The sequence below is a fragment of the Rhinolophus ferrumequinum genome, chromosome 14 (assembly GCF_004115265.2).
Source record: "Rhinolophus ferrumequinum isolate MPI-CBG mRhiFer1 chromosome 14, mRhiFer1_v1.p, whole genome shotgun sequence".
Classification (NCBI taxonomy): Eukaryota; Metazoa; Chordata; class Mammalia; order Chiroptera; family Rhinolophidae; genus Rhinolophus; species Rhinolophus ferrumequinum.
This window is the reverse complement of record NC_046297.1, coordinates 17,559,548-17,577,233: the sequence shown is the minus strand read 5'-3', so window position 1 is coordinate 17,577,233 and position 17,686 is coordinate 17,559,548. Positions and strand designations below refer to the sequence as shown.

The 17,686-nt window shown below is 39.7% G+C and overlaps 1 protein-coding gene across 13 annotated transcripts in view; it reads right to left on the bottom strand.

Annotated features, from left to right (window-relative positions):
• Positions 1-17,686, bottom strand: part of ASPH (aspartate beta-hydroxylase) — a 202,867-nt gene that overhangs the window by 94,016 nt on the left and 91,165 nt on the right. For all 13 annotated transcript variants that reach the window (XM_033126574.1, XM_033126578.1, XM_033126575.1 and 10 more), the window contains one exon: positions 12,043-12,084. In XM_033126574.1, the coding sequence (XP_032982465.1) occupies positions 12,043-12,084 (42 nt within the window). The remainder of the gene's footprint in view (positions 1-12,042; positions 12,085-17,686) is intronic.

Sequence of the window (17,686 nt, the reverse complement as noted above, 5' to 3'; positions counted from 1 at the left end):
TTCCTGGGCAGAATGTAAGAAAATCACCCAAACTGAAACAGAGAGGGTTTGATTTATTTTTACTCTTACTAACACTTTCTATTGTCAACACATACTTAATTTTTAAGTGAAAAACATAAACACATAGCAAGAATTACTGCTGTAAATGCCACTACAATCTACAATTATATCAGAAGAATGAAACATGATGAGGGGAAGAGCTCTGTAATCAGACTGAGGTAATTTTCAGTAATGCATTTTTCAAACTAATGCACTCTCCAAACTAATGCACTCTCCAGTTTGAAGTCTTGTTTAAATAAATGAATATACACAACTACAGATAGCACTGTGGTTTTATGGCACTTGTTTTGAAAGGTTTATTTTAAGCTAGCATGGGCATATGTGGCTACTACGTTCATCTTTAATTTGGTTCGGTATCCAAACAAAACAGTGTATTAATGCACGGTAAAGTGGATTATTCTGATTAGAAGACAGGGTCACATTTCCCATCAATTGAAAAATTTAGATCGAAACAATAATTTTAAGACACATTCATATCTGAGTTTTTTTCCCCCATAAGAACCCTATTTTACTTTCTGGCTCATGTTGTCACCATCATTATAGAAATTAGCTTCGTAAAATGTTGAGGGCTCAATGGGAAGCATTAGAATGGGGTTTTAATGAGAGTGAAGAATTCGCTATTATTGTCCTGTGGTGTGTTTGACTGAATATTCACTCTGGTGGAAACAGGTGTCCTGAATCATTACTTGTACTACTGTACAGTTAAAATCATGAAACGAAAAATAAAAATAAAGAAAATGTGTACTTCAACACAGCTTAAAAGTTCTACTACACTTGCTGAGACTGGTAATATATGCTGAGCTTATTTAAATCACTAAAATTGCTGTAATTAAGCTACTCTCTAAATCAGACTTGTATAAGTGTCAGAAATCTCCTATAATTAACTTATCTGTAGAAGTAATCAGACAATAACTGCTGGTATATTTTAGGAACCACTCAAACTACTGTAGCTGTTGAATGTAATGACTATAATAAATCTTTAACAACAGTTATCTCATAACCTCTTTTCACAGCTGCAAGGGTAGGAGGGAGATTGTTTTTTCATAGCTTTTTCCTGAGTTGGTTTAAGTGTGCTATTGCTACGTTGCTCTTCTACAATGTGGGAAAATTACGAAGACGTAGCAGTGTGGCCTGAACTGAATCACCAGCCTGTGAGACATCTAAGTGGGCTATTTGTACTAATAATGAGGAATATTTAGTGTTTTAGGGACTGCTAAATAGCAAAGCACCTCCAGTGGGCAGCTAGAAGACAGAAGACCTACAAATATTGACCATGAAGTTATTAAGTTCAAGACAGTGACGACTTGGTGGAATCCTTGTTCATCAGTGGGATGGACCCTCAGAGACCAAATAACTGAAGCTTGACGACAGGTATCTTCACAGACAGGTATTAAGGTTTCTCCCAATAAGATAAATGAATGAATGATTTACAGGAAGGACCACGTTTCACACTTCCCAAGCTCCCATCTGAATCAAAGTTGTCCAATGTTTTGTACACATTTTTTATTTCATAATAGAAAAATATGTGAAAGCAAGGAGGTAAGTGTTGACCTGTTCAAAGTTCGTAAGAGACCAGAGAATACCATTCTCTCATGTGTTTATTCATATACTCACTTACTGCAACTTATCAAGCATCTGGAGGGCACTGCACATGAATAGATAAAAAACCAATTGGAGAAATATTTTTGCAATATAAAAACCAATAAGGGATTAATATCAGTAATATAAATGAAACCACTGAAAATCAACAATACAAAGGAAAACCATTAGCTATGAAGAGACAGTTCACAGAACGGGAACCCAGAATGGCTTACAAATGTGAGATAGCAGCCTCCCTAATATTCAGTGTTAGTATTCGCATTTCATTAAAGCAATGAAATACCATGGAAAACATTAACAACTATTTGAAGGCACTGGAAAATGACCAAAGACAGGCAGAAACTTATAAGTAGAGGCGTTCATTCTCGCAAGACTATTTCTACACTGGGTAAGAATGATGAGTTTGTAGTTTTCTTGCATGGGGGTGCTCCACAACCACCCCAAGTCAGGCAGTGGAAAACGGTGTCCTTCTCTACTGAAGGGGGCAGATGACAGCACTTAGCGCAACAAAGCAAATGGAAATTTGCTTTGGGGATATTTTGGAAGCAGGAGAGCCACAGTAGGGCTGAGATCCAAAATCTTTGAGTAAACTCTGCCCAAATCCCTGGCTGCCTGATAACTTTCCATCCTCGTGGGGGAGCTCCAAGGAGCCTGGTGAAAAAGCAGGCCGAAACTCGAGGAGGAGGGACTGGTTATGCAGTGGACCGTTGAACAACACAGGCTGTGAACTGCACAGGTACACTTGTACGTGGGTTTCTTTTCAGTAAATTCCTGTACTGTTTTTGATCCACAGCTGTGAGCCTGTGGCTGCGGAGGACCGACTGTATGAACTGGTGTACGTCATTTTATATAGGGCAGTTGAGCATCCAGGGATTTTAGTTCCCACAGGGGGTCCTGGAATGACTGCTCTGCAGACACCAAGGGACAACACAGTGTTTGGGGAGTCACAAGTTATATGCAGACTTTCGATTGTGCGGGGTGTTGGAAACCCTACCCCTGCGTTAAGAGTCAACTGTATGTGACTGCAAAACAAACTACCCCCAACTTAGCAGCTTACACCTACCACAAACATTCGTCATCTTACACAAGTTCCTTGTTCCACAGACCAGTCCAATGGGCTGCTTATATATTCTCATAGCATGGCGGCTACTTTCCCTGGAAAAAGTGATCCACAGATAAGCAAGGCAGAAGCTGCAACGTCTTTTATGACCTAGCCTTGGAAGTCACACTGTCATTTCTGCAATGCCCTATTGGTGACACAGGTCAGCCTCATTCAATGGAGAGAGGACTACACAGAGGCAGGAGGCAAGACTCACCGAGGCCTTCCTGGAGGCAAATACTATAGAAATCTACCTTTGAAAGACAGAACTGCTTCTGGCGAAAGCTGCAAGCTTGTAGTGTTTTGCCTGAATACATTTCTAAATACACACAGTATGGATAGCAGAAAATAGAAGCCCTAATGACTTGAGGTAAAAGACAGCAGAACTTGGGGCTGGCAAAACAACTTAAAATTTAGATGGTGAATCCCAGGTGCAAGGGGAAATCCCAGAAACAAGCCCCCAAATCTGCGTATGACTTCTGCCCCAATCCACAGCAGACCACTGAACTATGTAGGCAAAGGGCACCTCCACCCCTGTCTACTATAGGGCTAGACTTAAAAAAAACAGCAGCTGGAAGCCAAAAAACCTGAGCAGAGGCAGTACTGCTTCACACTGCAGGGGAAACACATTTTTCAGTTTGAGTCTAGGCAAGTTAACTGTCTCCTAGACACTGGCAATCCTCAGGAAAAAACAAAACAAACAAAACAAAACAACAAAAAAAAAACAAATTCCAGAGTTGCTAAAACAAATTATATATACAATCCAGCTTTCAACCCAAAATTACTACACATGCAAATAACCAGGATCTCCTGACCCACACTCAGTTAAAAAAAAAAAGTCAATATTAACTTCCTCCAAGTGTGCTCAGACACTGGGTTCATCAGAAAAATCAGTGATTATAAATGAGTGCAAAGAATTAGAGAAAAACATGGTATTAAGGAGTGAACAGACACTGAATCTCAACAGTGAGCTAGAAACTATAAAAAAGAAATTGGAAATATAGAACTTAAAAGAACTAGCTGGAATGAAAATTTTACTAGATGAGCTCAACAGCAGATATGAAAAGGCAAAAGAAGCAATCACTGAACTTGAACTAGAGCAATAGAAATTATACAATCCAAAGGAAAAAAAAACCCCCAAAAAAAAACCGTTTCAGAAACCTGTGGAACATTATTATCATGCAGTCTGACATGTACTTAGAGTATCAGAAGTAGTAGAGAGAGAGAAGAAAAAATACTTAAAGAAATAATGGCTGAAAAATACTTAATTCACAAGATTTTTTGGTAAGGATTAAAGGAGAACCTATGTGAAAATAACTTGAAATGTAATATGCTATAGACACTTAAAGTTCATTCATACTTTGATATTTCTGTTTACAAACTCTTCCTGCACACCATTTGCATCTCATATCATCTCCATCAGATGAAGAGACAATTAAAGGAAAAAGGATTTACCACCACATTTTTTTCATACTACAATTATTATTCAGCTCCTACTATGTTATGGTTAGGTGCCCCTGGAGGGATGTGATAATTAATTTTATGTGTCAACTATGCTAAGCCATGGTACCCAGATATTTGGTCAAACATGTCTGGATGTCACTGTGAAGGTATTTTTTTTTTTGAGATGAGATTAACATTTAAATCCGTAGACTTTGAAGAAAGCAGATTATCCTCTACCGTGTGGGTGGGCCTCATCCAATCAGTTGAAGGTCTAAAGAAAAAGACCTCCTCTCCTACCATAAGGAAGAGGGAATTCTACCTCCAAATTGTCTTTGGCTTCAAGCTGCAACATCGACTCTTCCCTGGGTCTTCAGCTTGCCTGCCTACCCTGCAGATTTTGGACTTGCTGGCCTCTATAATCACCTCAGCCAATTCTTTAAAATAAATCTCCATGTCTCTGTATCTCTCTCTTTCTACTGTCCCTTCCCTTTCTAGATACATACACACCAAGTTGGTTCTGTTTCTCTGGAGAACCTTGACTTATCCTGGGGAATTGGACGGGGGGAGGGAGGGAGGTTATGGTTCGAACTAGAAGTTTATTTTTTAAAAATTAAGAGGAAAACTCAAAATACGTGCTAAAAATCTGTAAGCACAGGGTGTCTTGGGAGCAGAGAGGAGAGCAGGCCTTCTGGTCTGGAGTAGCGATGGGCGTACAGTCAGGGCAGGCTTCCTGGCAGAGGTAACCTCTAAGCTCAGGTCTAAGGAACAGGCGTTCGCCAGTGAGTTCCAAGTGGGGACGCAAGGAGGAGTCTTTTGCACAGAGGAAAGCCATAGCAGGAGCCTGATCATGAGATGCTTTTTGTGCTAGGGACTCACATTTTTAATTCTCAGGGCAATATTCTCCACTTTTGCTCAAATATGTTGCATATGGTTATAAGAATCCCAGGAAAAACTTCATAGACTTTTTTTTTTCAGATGAAAAAACTTCATTTGGCTTGATATTATTGCCCTTGCTGGTTCTATTTCTATTTTCCTCATGATGACAGAAAACTCAGGAGTATTCATGTAAGATACTAGTTGCACGGAGCTGATTTACCGGCTATAATACAGCCATCTCAGTCTTTTCATTAAATTGCATTACAAATGTGGTTTCTGTAAAGAAAAATTTAGTGTTAAAAGTGACTTGTTTTCTAGTGCCATCTGGTGTTTAGTTAGGGCACTGATTATTACTTTTGAAGGAATACAAATAGTAACCAGGAAATCTTTCAGTCTTCTTAAAGACATTCCCAAATTATAGCTTCAGCGTAGCCTTAATTGTAATGAATAATATAATGGGTTATTAAACATTAGTCTAAATCCAAGGAAAATTTCTCATCCAAATGCAATTTTAACAGACACACACACACACACACACACAAGCAAAACCACATTTCCTTTTTTCAGGCACGGGTATCCTGTTGTTCCTCAAATTTCTTTAAAGGCTCACAAATCCTCAAATATTAACTGACATTTGATATATATTAAATCAATAACATATTCCATACTTTTATATTCCCTGAATTTGTTAAAGCACACCTTTTGCAGAAGCTTAGAGTCAGTTTTGACGTCTCTCTCATGCCTCAGAACCTATCCATTAGCGGATAATGACTTTACATGTGAATATAGGCAGATCTAACCACCACTCACCACCTCTACCCCACACCCTAAACCCTGCCTTCATCGTCTCTCTCCTGGACTACTGCAATCATCTTCTAAGTGGTCTCCCTGCTTCCCATTGTGCCAGAATCAGCTTTTAAAACATAAGGCAGGGCGGCTGGATGGCTCAGGTGGTTAGAGTGCAAGCTCTCAACAACAGGGTTGCTGGTTCAATTCCCTCCATGGGATGGTGGGCTACGCCCCCTGCAACTAAAGTTTGAAAACGGCCACTGGACTTGGAGCTGAGCTGCGCCCTCCACAACTAGATTGAAGGACAACAACTCGGAGCTGATGGGCCCTGGGGAAACACATTGTTCCCCAATATTCCCCGATTTAAATTAAAAAAAAAAGTTTAAAAACAAACAAAACAAACAAACAAAAAAAACATAAGGCAGATCACAGTAGTTTCAACTCGGAATCTCCCAGTGGCTCCCAGTATCTCTCAAGATGACATACAAAGCCCTTCTTTTTATTTTTTATGTTTATTGGAGAACAGTGGTGTGTTTTGTCCCAGGAGTCATCAGCTCCATCCAAGTCAAGTTGTTGTCCTTTCAGTCTTAGTTGTGGAGGGCGCAGCTCAGCTCCAGGTCCATTTGCCGTTGTTAGTTGTAGGGGGCGCAGCCCACCATCCCTTGTGGGAATGGAACCGGCAACCTTGTGGTTGAGAGCTCGCGATCCAAGCAACTGAGCCACCAGGGAGCTCAGCGGCAGATCACTGACTTCATTCTAGTTGTGGAGGGTGCAGCTCGCTGGCCCATGTGGGAATCGAACGGGCAGCCCTACGGCCCAGAGCTCACGCTCTAACCAACTGAGCCCCCTGTCCGTCCCTACAAAGCCCTTCTTCAAAGAACCTTGGAGACAGCGACCTTGCCACCGCTGTGATCTCACACACACCCCTCTCCCCTCACAATCTCCTCACCGACCTACCGGCTTTCTCGCTAATCCTCACGCATGCTAAGCACATCTCCCCTTAGGGACTGGGAATGTGCTATTGCTGTCTTCTCCCAAGTAGGTGGCTGCACAGCTCACTCCCTGCATCTCCAAATGTCACTGTCCCAGAGGCCTGTCTATCAGAGCAACACCCCGCCCACCATCATTCTCTGCACTCTTTTCCTGTTTTATATTCCTTTCCAGTTACTACTGCCTATTATATTCTAATCACATATCTACACACACACACACACACACACACACACACACAAATGTAAGTACCATGAGAACTGGGCTTTGTTTTTATTGACTGTTTTGGCCCCGGTGCCTAAAACAGGGCCTGGTACACAGTAGGTGCTCAAATACGTTATTAACTAAATGAACAAAAAACAATTGTTTAATTCGACATCTAATAAGCCATTTTTGCACTGCCTTACTTTGTAGTTCACACTCATATTTTATGGTTACGGAATATGGAATATGTGGGAAAAGATGACATCCAGTGGGGAGAAACTGACATAGCAATTTTATCTCAAACAGATATAAGTCATCTGATTCAATTTAAGAACCTGGCATCTCCAAATGAGGGCCTATTTTGGAATGAACCCTATCCCAAACCCGTGACTCTATCAAAATCAACTAAATACAATTCTCTAAAAGAAAGGAATCATATAATTTTTAATTCTTAGTAAAAACAAAATCTTCCCACTCTCATCAACATTTCCTCATCAATATAATGGAGGAAAGATAATACAAGTGGAAAATTAGGCAATCTAATAATTCAACCTCAGATAAATTTATAATTACCATAAAAACATCTCCATTTCCATATGATGAAACTAAAGTCTGACTATCAAAACATGTTTGACATTTTCATTACCTTTTCCAAAAATGGAAGATTTCCCCTTCCCTCTTCCCTATCAGTTAACAGCATCATATAAATCTGGGTAAAAAATAAATGGAATTCCCAAACCTGACAATTTGCTCAAACAGGGTTTTCAATGAATCTGTAGTAACATTTATGCCTGCATTTCACACTCAATAAAATACTGTAGTTACAAATATCCTTTGGTTGGTATTGACATAAACTGTCAGTTTTACATGACTGAGAGTGATGAACCATCAAGAGAAGCTATTGCACGGATTCCACTGTTTCTGTGAAGAAATAGCCAGGAGAGCCCAGCCCACTGCCTTGGAAAATTCCCTTTAGGATCAGAACCCCTGGAACATGAAGCTATGCAGAGTACATGGGGCAGTGCAGAGGGGGGCACGGCCCCTACGGATGAAAAGGAGCTTCTGGAGAGTGAGCAGCGTTATGTCGCTCCCGGTAATGCTGTGAGTGGCAGTCTGGGACAGGCCTCGCATGTGTTCACCACCTGCAATAACTGACGCCCATAACCCACCCTCCTGTGTCTCCACCTCTGTAAGAATGGGCTGGAGTGGACTTCCCAGAAGCAAACCAACCAGTCAGTGCGTGAATGAGAAAGGTTCTGATTTGCACAGACACTCGCATGGGCTGGGTAAGGTGTCCCACTGCATGAAGGAAAAATGTCCAGACTCGCTGCCATACTCTGGTCCCTGACTTTCTCTGACTGCATCACACATGCTTTTAGTTTATTCTGGGTGTGTCAGCTTCTCAGGGCCTTCATTCCAACCTCAGGACATTTGCACAGACTGTGCTCAGGGCGCTCTTGGCTGAGGGTTCACAGAGCCGCATTGATGGAATCACTAACCTCCTCGGAAACCTCCCTCCCCCAACTCTCCTGCTGTTTCCTTCAGAGCCGATCACTAGTTCGGTTTTTGTGTGCTGCAAGTCTCCCTGGTGAGACATGACTACTGTGAAAGCAGGAACCTTGTCTGTCTTACTCTCACCTTCATCCACTTGCGTAGACTAGTGCCTAGCAAGTAGCAGGCATGCAAATATTTGGATATTTGGATAGTAAGTTTAGATATTGATAATAGTAGCAGATTGCATTTATTATTTACAGATATTATTTTCTTTTCATCCTTCTGCAATGAAGTATACCCAATGACACATGAGAATCACTATCCTCATTTCTGGACCAAGAAACGGAAGGTTACAGAATTTTTAAATACAGGTTTTCTTCTCCCTGTTAGTTCTGTGCTCCAAAGAGTGTGAGGATGATGAGTTCATGGGCCCACTGAGTCCACATCAATCACAGAGGAAACCACACAATCGCTCTGGCGTCTTTAGGGATGACAACAGCTGTGTCTTCTTACCCCAGCGTGCCCAAAGTGTTTGGTCTCCCATAGATTTCCCATAGTTTTGGCTCTCCCATTCAAGTTTCGGGTCTCCCACATATTTTTATCCTAGGAATGCTATGTGGCTCTGGTTCTTACTACTTTGGATCTTATAGAGCCTCTAATGTCTATTCTAGTCATTAAAAAAATAATAGAAATTCATTCAACAAATATTTACTGACTTCCTCCTATATGTCAGGCACACGCAATGCAGCAGTGAAAATTCCAGTGGGAAGTTCAGAAAATAAACACTAACGATTTAAACTATCAAATACAATTGCAGGGTGGTAATTGCCATGGAGAAAACACAGCAAAGAAATGGAATACAGTGTAAGAGGGTTGCCAACTGAAATAAGATGGGTAGGGAGGCACACTGAGAGGGTAACAGGCGAGAAAGAAGCAAAAAGCAGCAAGCCAGGTAGGGATCTGGGGGAGAATGTTCAGCCTGGCGGGGAACGGCCTGTGCAAAGGCCCCGAGTCCAGTGCGTGCTCGGCAGGGAAGCGGGTGTAGCTGGAGCAGAGTCAGCAAAGGAAGGAATTCCAGTTCATGAGTCCGGGAAGGAAACCAGTGGAAGAGGAAGCAGAGAGGACAGATTGTGTAAACCACTGCAGAGGACTTTGTTTTTACTCTGAGGAAGACATGCAGATGCTGGAGGCATCTCAGCAACATGATACAACTTAGGTTTCAAGCGTCAGTGTGGCTACTACTGTCTTGAGGAAGATTATAGAGACAAAGGTGGAAGCAGGGAGGAGGCAACTGGAATAATCCATGCAAAAGATGGCGGTGGCTGGAACCTGGGGGGAGTGGGTGAAGGTGGCAGGAAGTAGTTGGATTCCAGATATATTCTGGGGAAGGTGACAGGATTTGATGATCATCAGGTAGACATCCGGCAGACAGCTGGATATACCAGCCTAGAGTTCAGGGAAGAGACCCAAGTTGCAGGGAAATGTGGTAATCTTTGACTTACTGAGATATTTTAAGCCATGAGATTAGACAAGATCATCAAGGAGTGTGTGTAAAGAGAAACTCTCTGAAGACTGAGCCCTGGGGCACTCAGATGATTGACAGTCAGGGAGACGTGAGGCTTCCATCCAAAGATCGCGAGAAAAAGCAAAGAGTACAGAGCAGGGGACAAGCCAAGAGAATGTGCTATCGGGTGGGCCAAGTGAAGGAGTAGAAGTGGTTAGTTCTCGCAAAAGCTGCTGCTACTCTCCTCCCTGCTGTTTTTTTCTCCCCAGTGCTTATCACTATCTGATAGAGTACGTCAAGAATACACTGGACGATTGGGGAGGTAAGGTAGCATGGAGAGCTTGATGATTGAGATAAATCCATCATCTATACACAAGAGTCGACCGAGAATTTCCGATATTGAGGAAAGGCAGAATTAACCAGACATTTAGTGACGGGTAGGTAAGTACTAGAGGAAACCACTGAAAGAAAGTTGGGAATGGAATTCATGGATAGAGAGTAGTAAGGTAGAAGACTAATTTTCTTTAAGTCATAACTTTTAAAACTGTATCTCCATATAACTTTCATAAAAAATTAAAAACAACCAGTCAGAAAAAAAAAATGCATGAGCTAGATGCCTAGTTCCTAGCCTAAGGGCTACAGAATTACGGCCTGGGTCCAGCAACTCCATATGCTCGCCAAGTATTATTTACATACTGAGTAGGTTAGATCCTGTATATTACGTGTCCTGTGTCTTTTCAATGCAGACACTTTTCACCACTAGAGATTACAGGCATTCCTGAAATTGTAATACTGTTTAATCATGGAAGATTTTATCATTCAGTTGATCCTGAAAGTGTAACCACTACTTTGTGTTTCTTCATATAATTTTTTAACTTTAAAAATAACTCCTCTGGTGAACACACAATGTGATATACATAGATGATGTATTACAGAATTGTACACCCAAAATCTATGTAACTTTACCAACAATTGTCACCCCAATAAAGTTTAAAAAAAAATATCTCCTCAATCAAAGTTTAGGAATATTTATGAGAGTTAAAGTTGTACTGGGTTATTAAATTTATTAGAATGCATTTGTAATAAACTCTTGGGAGGCAGAAATGATCCTTTCTATATGGATGTAACTTCGGTTGCATATCTTTCTTTCCAACAATTTGGAGTTCCTTCAGAAAAGACAACACATTCTAGGAATCTTTGTATCTCTGTACCTACCCTGTTTCCCCAAAAATAAGACCTAGCCGGACAATCAGCTCTAATGCGTCTTTTGGAGCAAAAATTAATATAATACCCGGTATTATATTATATTATATTATATTATATTATATTATATTATATTATATTATAGTATATTATAGTATATTATAGTATATTATAATATATTATAGTATATTATAGTATATTATAGTATATTATATTTTAGTAAATATATATACTATAGTAAAATAAGACCGGGTCTTATATTAATTTTTGCTCCAAAAGACGCATTAGAGCTGACTGTCCAGCTAGGCCTTATTTTCGGGGAAACACGGTAGCACAGTTGCCAACATATAATGACAACAAATGACAATAAATACCATTTAACATTTCCCGAGAGCTTTGCCTGTACTAGACGCTACTTTACGCACTTTCCCTGTATTTTCACTTAATTACTATTGTAGAAACAGTACTCTTATGGTTTCTGAAGTTGGCAATACTATTCCTATGTGACAGAAGAGGAAACTGAGGCACAGAGGTTAAGGCATTCTCAAGGACATAAAGCAAACGGCAAAATAAGGATTAGAAGCCAGGCACTCTCTCTCCAGAGACTTAGCTCTAAATGTTTATATAGAATATTAATAAATGTTTGTTGACAAAGTCATTGAAATAATAGACCCATTAGCTTTAACTAGTGGTATAAAATAAAAATCATCATTTTGGTTATGGATGGTATGATGAGTTTTTCAGACATATATTTAAAAGGCTGGTTATTTGATAATCTCACCTTTTTCTTTTTGTTCTGGGTCATCTGTTTTCCGATTTGTTTCTGAAAAGTAAAGATACGACAAAGTAAGTACTGTGAAAGTCAAGTCACCATTCAGTATCTCAACATATAAGACTGTATTTAAATGAATTCAAGTCAGTATAATTTAAGAAAAATATTTCTGGGCAAACAATTCAATATTCCGAAATTCTGAATTCTTTACACATGACATTTGTCACAAAACGTTAAGATTAGACTCATCTGAATTCCTTTTAAAAGTCCCCGAGCAGTACCTAGGCCTCAGGTGCCAGGCTACGTGTTCCGCATCAATATGAGAGTTGGTGTGGGTCACGTGCACCTCCTCTAAGTGTCTCTATGAGTACGAAGGCAAACTGGGGTAGGGTGAAGCCCATATCAAGGCTTGCTCAATATTTTTTATTGTCTCCTAAAAACATAAGACTGCATCGTGAGCTTTAAAGGAATGCATGTCATACTCTGGGGACACTAGTCTTGTTCCTCTAAGGACTTCACACATACACAGGTGAGCCACTGGGGGTGCCTGCACTGAGCCCAGGTGTGCTGCAGTTCACCTGCTGAGGAGTTGAGATGGGCCTGAGAGCCTACCTCTGTCAACCTTTCACTAGGTGAACCAGTTGGTGTCTCTCCCACAAATGGGGTTACTAAGCACAGTGAAACCCACCAAGAACTTGGACCTGCCAAAGAACATCCAACCCACATGAAAGACAACAGCACATAACCTGACCGTGTGTTTCTAAACAAACTTCTGCATCTATAACCTCACACTGGCCTACTGTTTAGTACAGGTTAGTGTCTAGTAAATTTTCAAGGTAGACCAGTTGATTAGTCCCAGGAGGTACCTATCTAGTCTTTGGGTATTTCTCGGAACATGTGTGAACACATATGTGTTGGAGTGGGGATGGGGCAGTTTGGGAGACTGATAAAAATCAGACTCTGTCCTTTCCCCATAGTGGACATGAGAAGGTGTGGGTACAGACCAGGGTGGGGGTGGGGATACAACCACGGATCACCCAATTTTTTGGTCCCATTTCCTACCTTCATTCATATAAAACATTTCATTTTTAAGGGGTGGGGTTGGGGGGGGGCAGACAAAAGCAAATCTGAGGCAGGCTCGTGATGCAAGAAAGAAATTTTTGTGAGTCAAGAATTTTTCTCCTTTGAAACCCTAGGTGATAGGAAGGGAACTAGCGTCAAAAGCTACAGCGTGCCAGGCTTACTGCTGAGTATATTACATGTGCCTCTTGTCCCTGACACCCTGAGGGAAGGTCTCATCTTCTACTCTGTGCAAAGGAGGAAGCTGAGACTGAGACAGTAGAGCACATAAAGTTCTCGAGGTCAGTGGTTTATATCATTTCAAAGCATATGATCTTCCCACGGTGCCATTTTCTACCTTCCTTGAAAGAGAAACAAAGACCAGACTTTTGCAAAGAGTGAGTTTTAGAAATTTGACTGCCATACACTTTCTGGCCAGTGCTGCAGGAGATATCCAGGATAAAAACAAAACAAAACAAAACAAAAAAACCTTATTGATCTTATTAACTATAACCTCCTTGTCATAAAGTTAAGCAGTGCATCATTTAACAGGATGCACTCTTAAAGGCATCAGAGATACAGGATTGAAGAAAAGCATCAAAAATCTCAGCGAGCTCTCTTTTGGTGGTATCAGCAACGCCTTCACATCCCCCAGTGATCTGTTATCTGGTACCCACGCATTCACTCGAGAATACCATGAAAGGCCTTGGGCAGGCAGGGTAGGGTGTTCAGCGTCTCAGACCCTCAGTTTTCTTGTCTGCAAGCAGGGATAACCCCCATCTCTTGGGAAAACTCAACTCCCTAACACACATGAAGCATTTAGCAGTGAAAGTGAGTCTGTTTACCCTTAGTTTCAAGTCTTATTTTAATTGTTTCTTCTGGGGGTGTATGAGAAAACAATACTTTCTAGAATCTAAGAAGCTCAATTCCCCAGGCTAATATCTTCACAAAAGGGAACAGGGGAGAGAGATGGCCTCACCAGGGAATGACTCAAACTCCTAGGACTGAACAAAAACCTGCCAAGGATGGATACAGGGGCTATTTCATTGTAATCCTGCCCCTGCAGATGTAGAATAATTGTAAAGGTTAAACAAAATAAACATTACCTACTAGAAATAGGTTGGGAAAGGGGTTGAAGGTAGTCCTTTGTGATTTAGTCATCAAAAATGCTATAATATTCTAAAACACCAGTAAGTATAAAATGAACTTCTTTTATTATGTAACAAAATAAACAAATGATATACTTCAGAATAACGACAATATAGAGAAGAATACTTCTGCGTTTTATTGCACTCAGATAACATTAAACAGAAGACATTTACATTATTTTTAGAAAATCCACTGATGTTGCCCACCATGGCATGTATTTGTAAAGACAAGGCTCATAAATTCAGATATTTGGAATTAAAAAGTATGTGAAGTTGACCACAGCATAATGAATCCTGTATTTCTAGAGGTCTACAGATGATTATATACAAAAATCCAGGAGAATCTATTTCACTCATTCCTCTGTTCCATGTCACTCCTAAGTGCCCCTAAAAAAATATGGCTTTATAAAAAGTAGTGTTGTATAATTCACAATACGAATTAAGAGCTTTATTAGAATTTGAGAAGCAACTCTCTACTACCCATATCACAGCTTTAGAAAATTATTGCTTTTCTTACTTATTATTAGGGATTTCACTACACACCAGGTCGGCATGCATAACTGACTACATTATAACCATGATCTATAATGACAAAAAATATAAACTCTCTTTGATTTTAACCCTAAGAGCAAGAAAAACATCACTTTATCTTAAAACAATGTTAACATAATCAAGAGCTACTCCTGACACATAAATGAAACCACTTCTTACGGCTTTTTCATATAGCTCATGGTCCTTTCAAAAGGATGCTGTAGCTACCTTCTTTGCTAACAAGTGAGTATTTTCACCATGGCCACTATTTCTGAGCCACAAATAAACCACATTAAGAACAGAAGAAACTTTTCAGTGTAGAAAGGACAAGGCTCTTACGCTGTGAACTAGCAGCAGGCATTTGGCTCTGTGAGTGCTTTTCACATCCTACATCAACCCAGCTCGACGCGATACCGACTTTAGTTAGTAAGAGCGCCGTGCTGTCTCTTTAGTGGCGAGGGCATTACTTAAATCAGCTAAACGTAGACCAATCTGTAAGATATGCACCGGTAATTTATATAGGTTTGCTAAAATTTAAACAAATACTGAATGGACGACAGCTATTACATGATTAATCTGAGGTGCCAAAAAGCATTTTTGCATGATATAGCAGGCCATTCCTTTTCTCTAGGCCCTAACAAGGAATTTTAGTTTTTCCCTCTCTTTCTGAAAAATAAATTAACCATGATAATTTAAAACGTTCACTGACATATTATTTTTTTTCTATTTAACGAGCTAAAAGCTACAGGAACCTCAAAGTTTGAGTTTCACTCTGACTACTCAAAGCTAATGGAAACATTTTTAAAAGGATATCAGTGCAGATATATACAACTCAAATCTTCACAGCTAACGATGACCTCTGTTAGTGTTAAGAGTGCTAATGCAAAGTACTCCTAACGGCTTTAAATCCCGTTTAACGCAGTTTGCACAAGTCAGCCCAAGAGTTAGTGTTAATTCCTAGTAATATACATTAAAACCCTGCCAAGACAATTGCGGCTACATCATCAATATAAGTATTAAATGTTGTCTGGGAAACACACATCAGTGCAGGGAGGATGAACAGCTGTGTCACACACAAAAGAAATGCAATGGATTCACTAATGCTATCAAGAAAGGACATGCAGGAATGTAACATTACATGTAATTTTTGTTTCTAAAAAACAAACAAAAAAAACCAAAAAAAAAAAACGAAACACTAAAATGCCAGTGGACTATGATTCGTTCAAAACATCTTTAGTGGTCATTCCCAAAGATCTTGGTCTGCTCAGTAATGACTTCACAAGATCTATCACAGCCATCTTTTGGAGCGTATGGTTAGGCTGGTCCTCTTGTGGTAGTGGGGGCAGTCTTTCTGAAGCTTTAAGTATCTGCAAAAATAAGGGGAAATCTAAATTAAAGGACCAACCACACAGAGACTGTGAAATTGCTTCATTTTCATTTGACTTAAAAAAACCCACCAACGGAAGTAAATGCTTTTTTGGCTTCTGTGTTGTTGCTTTGAAGGGCAACTTGATAACAGAATGATTAACTACCTACAGAAATTCCTGGGTTAACTTGCAGAGCTGTTGATGAAAATTTGAGGTTCTTTAGAGCATATGAGAATTACAACTGAATTTAAGAATTTTAATCTTTTGAGAAATCCAAGCATTAATTTCTTTCTCCCATCAATATTTTCACTGTATTAAAAAGAAACATAGTAGAGAAAAAAAATCTAGTATGATATTTGGAAAACAAATTTAGGAAGGATTTTCAAGGAGCAACTGCATACTCTAAGTTGCAATTAAAACATATTACTTTAATAATTTTATGCCAATTTTAATGTAATTGACAATATAAATGGTCAGTAAAAAAAATAGACAGGATTTTAAAAGACGTAAAATTCAATTCTGCCCAAATTTTTGCAAATACTTTCTCATTCCAAACTTTAGTATTGGATTTATTTTACTTTCATAGCATTGGATCTATGTCACAATTAGAGAAAATGAATGTACACATACAGGCCCAGCCAAGTTTTATATACTTTCTAAAGCTGGGTTTCCTTCCTTCCTTCCTTCTTTCTTTCCTTCCTTCCTTCCTTCCTTCCTTCCTTCCTTCCTTCCTTCCTTCCTTCCTTCCTTCCTTCCTTCATCCATCTATCCATCCACCCATTTGTCTATCTACATATGTGCATGTGTGTGTCTGTATGTAACCCGGAATTCTATGTATACTTTTATAGATCCAATGAAATGAGTGTTTATGTCAACCAAAAGACATGTATAGCACTATTTATAGCAGCTTTCTTCAAAATAGCCAAAAAATGGAAACAGTCACTATAGCCATCAATGTAGAATGGATTTTTGAAACGTAGTATATTTATAGTAAATAACAATGAATAAGTCCAAATTATTTTACATAACAGAGTAGATCAAACTCAAAGACAGGATGTCGAGCAACAGAAACTAGACACAGAAAAGTATATATGTATCTGTGTATGAATTTACTTATGGTTCTATTTAATTAAATTCCAAAGTAGGCAAACCCATCTATGGTGACACAGGTCAGAACAGTAGTTACCTGTGGCGGGGGTATTCCTGAGAGGGAGAAGAGAAAGAGTTATCAGGGGTGCTGGAAGCTTCCTGAGTAGTGGATACAAGAATGTTTACACATGTACAAGTTCACCAAACTGTGCACTCAACATTTGCACACTTCTCTTGTGTAAATTATACATCAATAGCAAAAGCTTCAAAAAATGAGCTTGACTTTAGCTTCCCTTAGAATTTATCAGTTACTTGCCTGTGAGAGGAATAAGCATTTCTGTAACCTGTGTAATCAAAAACACCTTGAGTTTCATGGTGACTTGAAACAAATACTGAGACCATGGTGACTTGTTCAAAGTACAATGATGAGTACTGATAAAAAGGCAAATGAACTGAAGC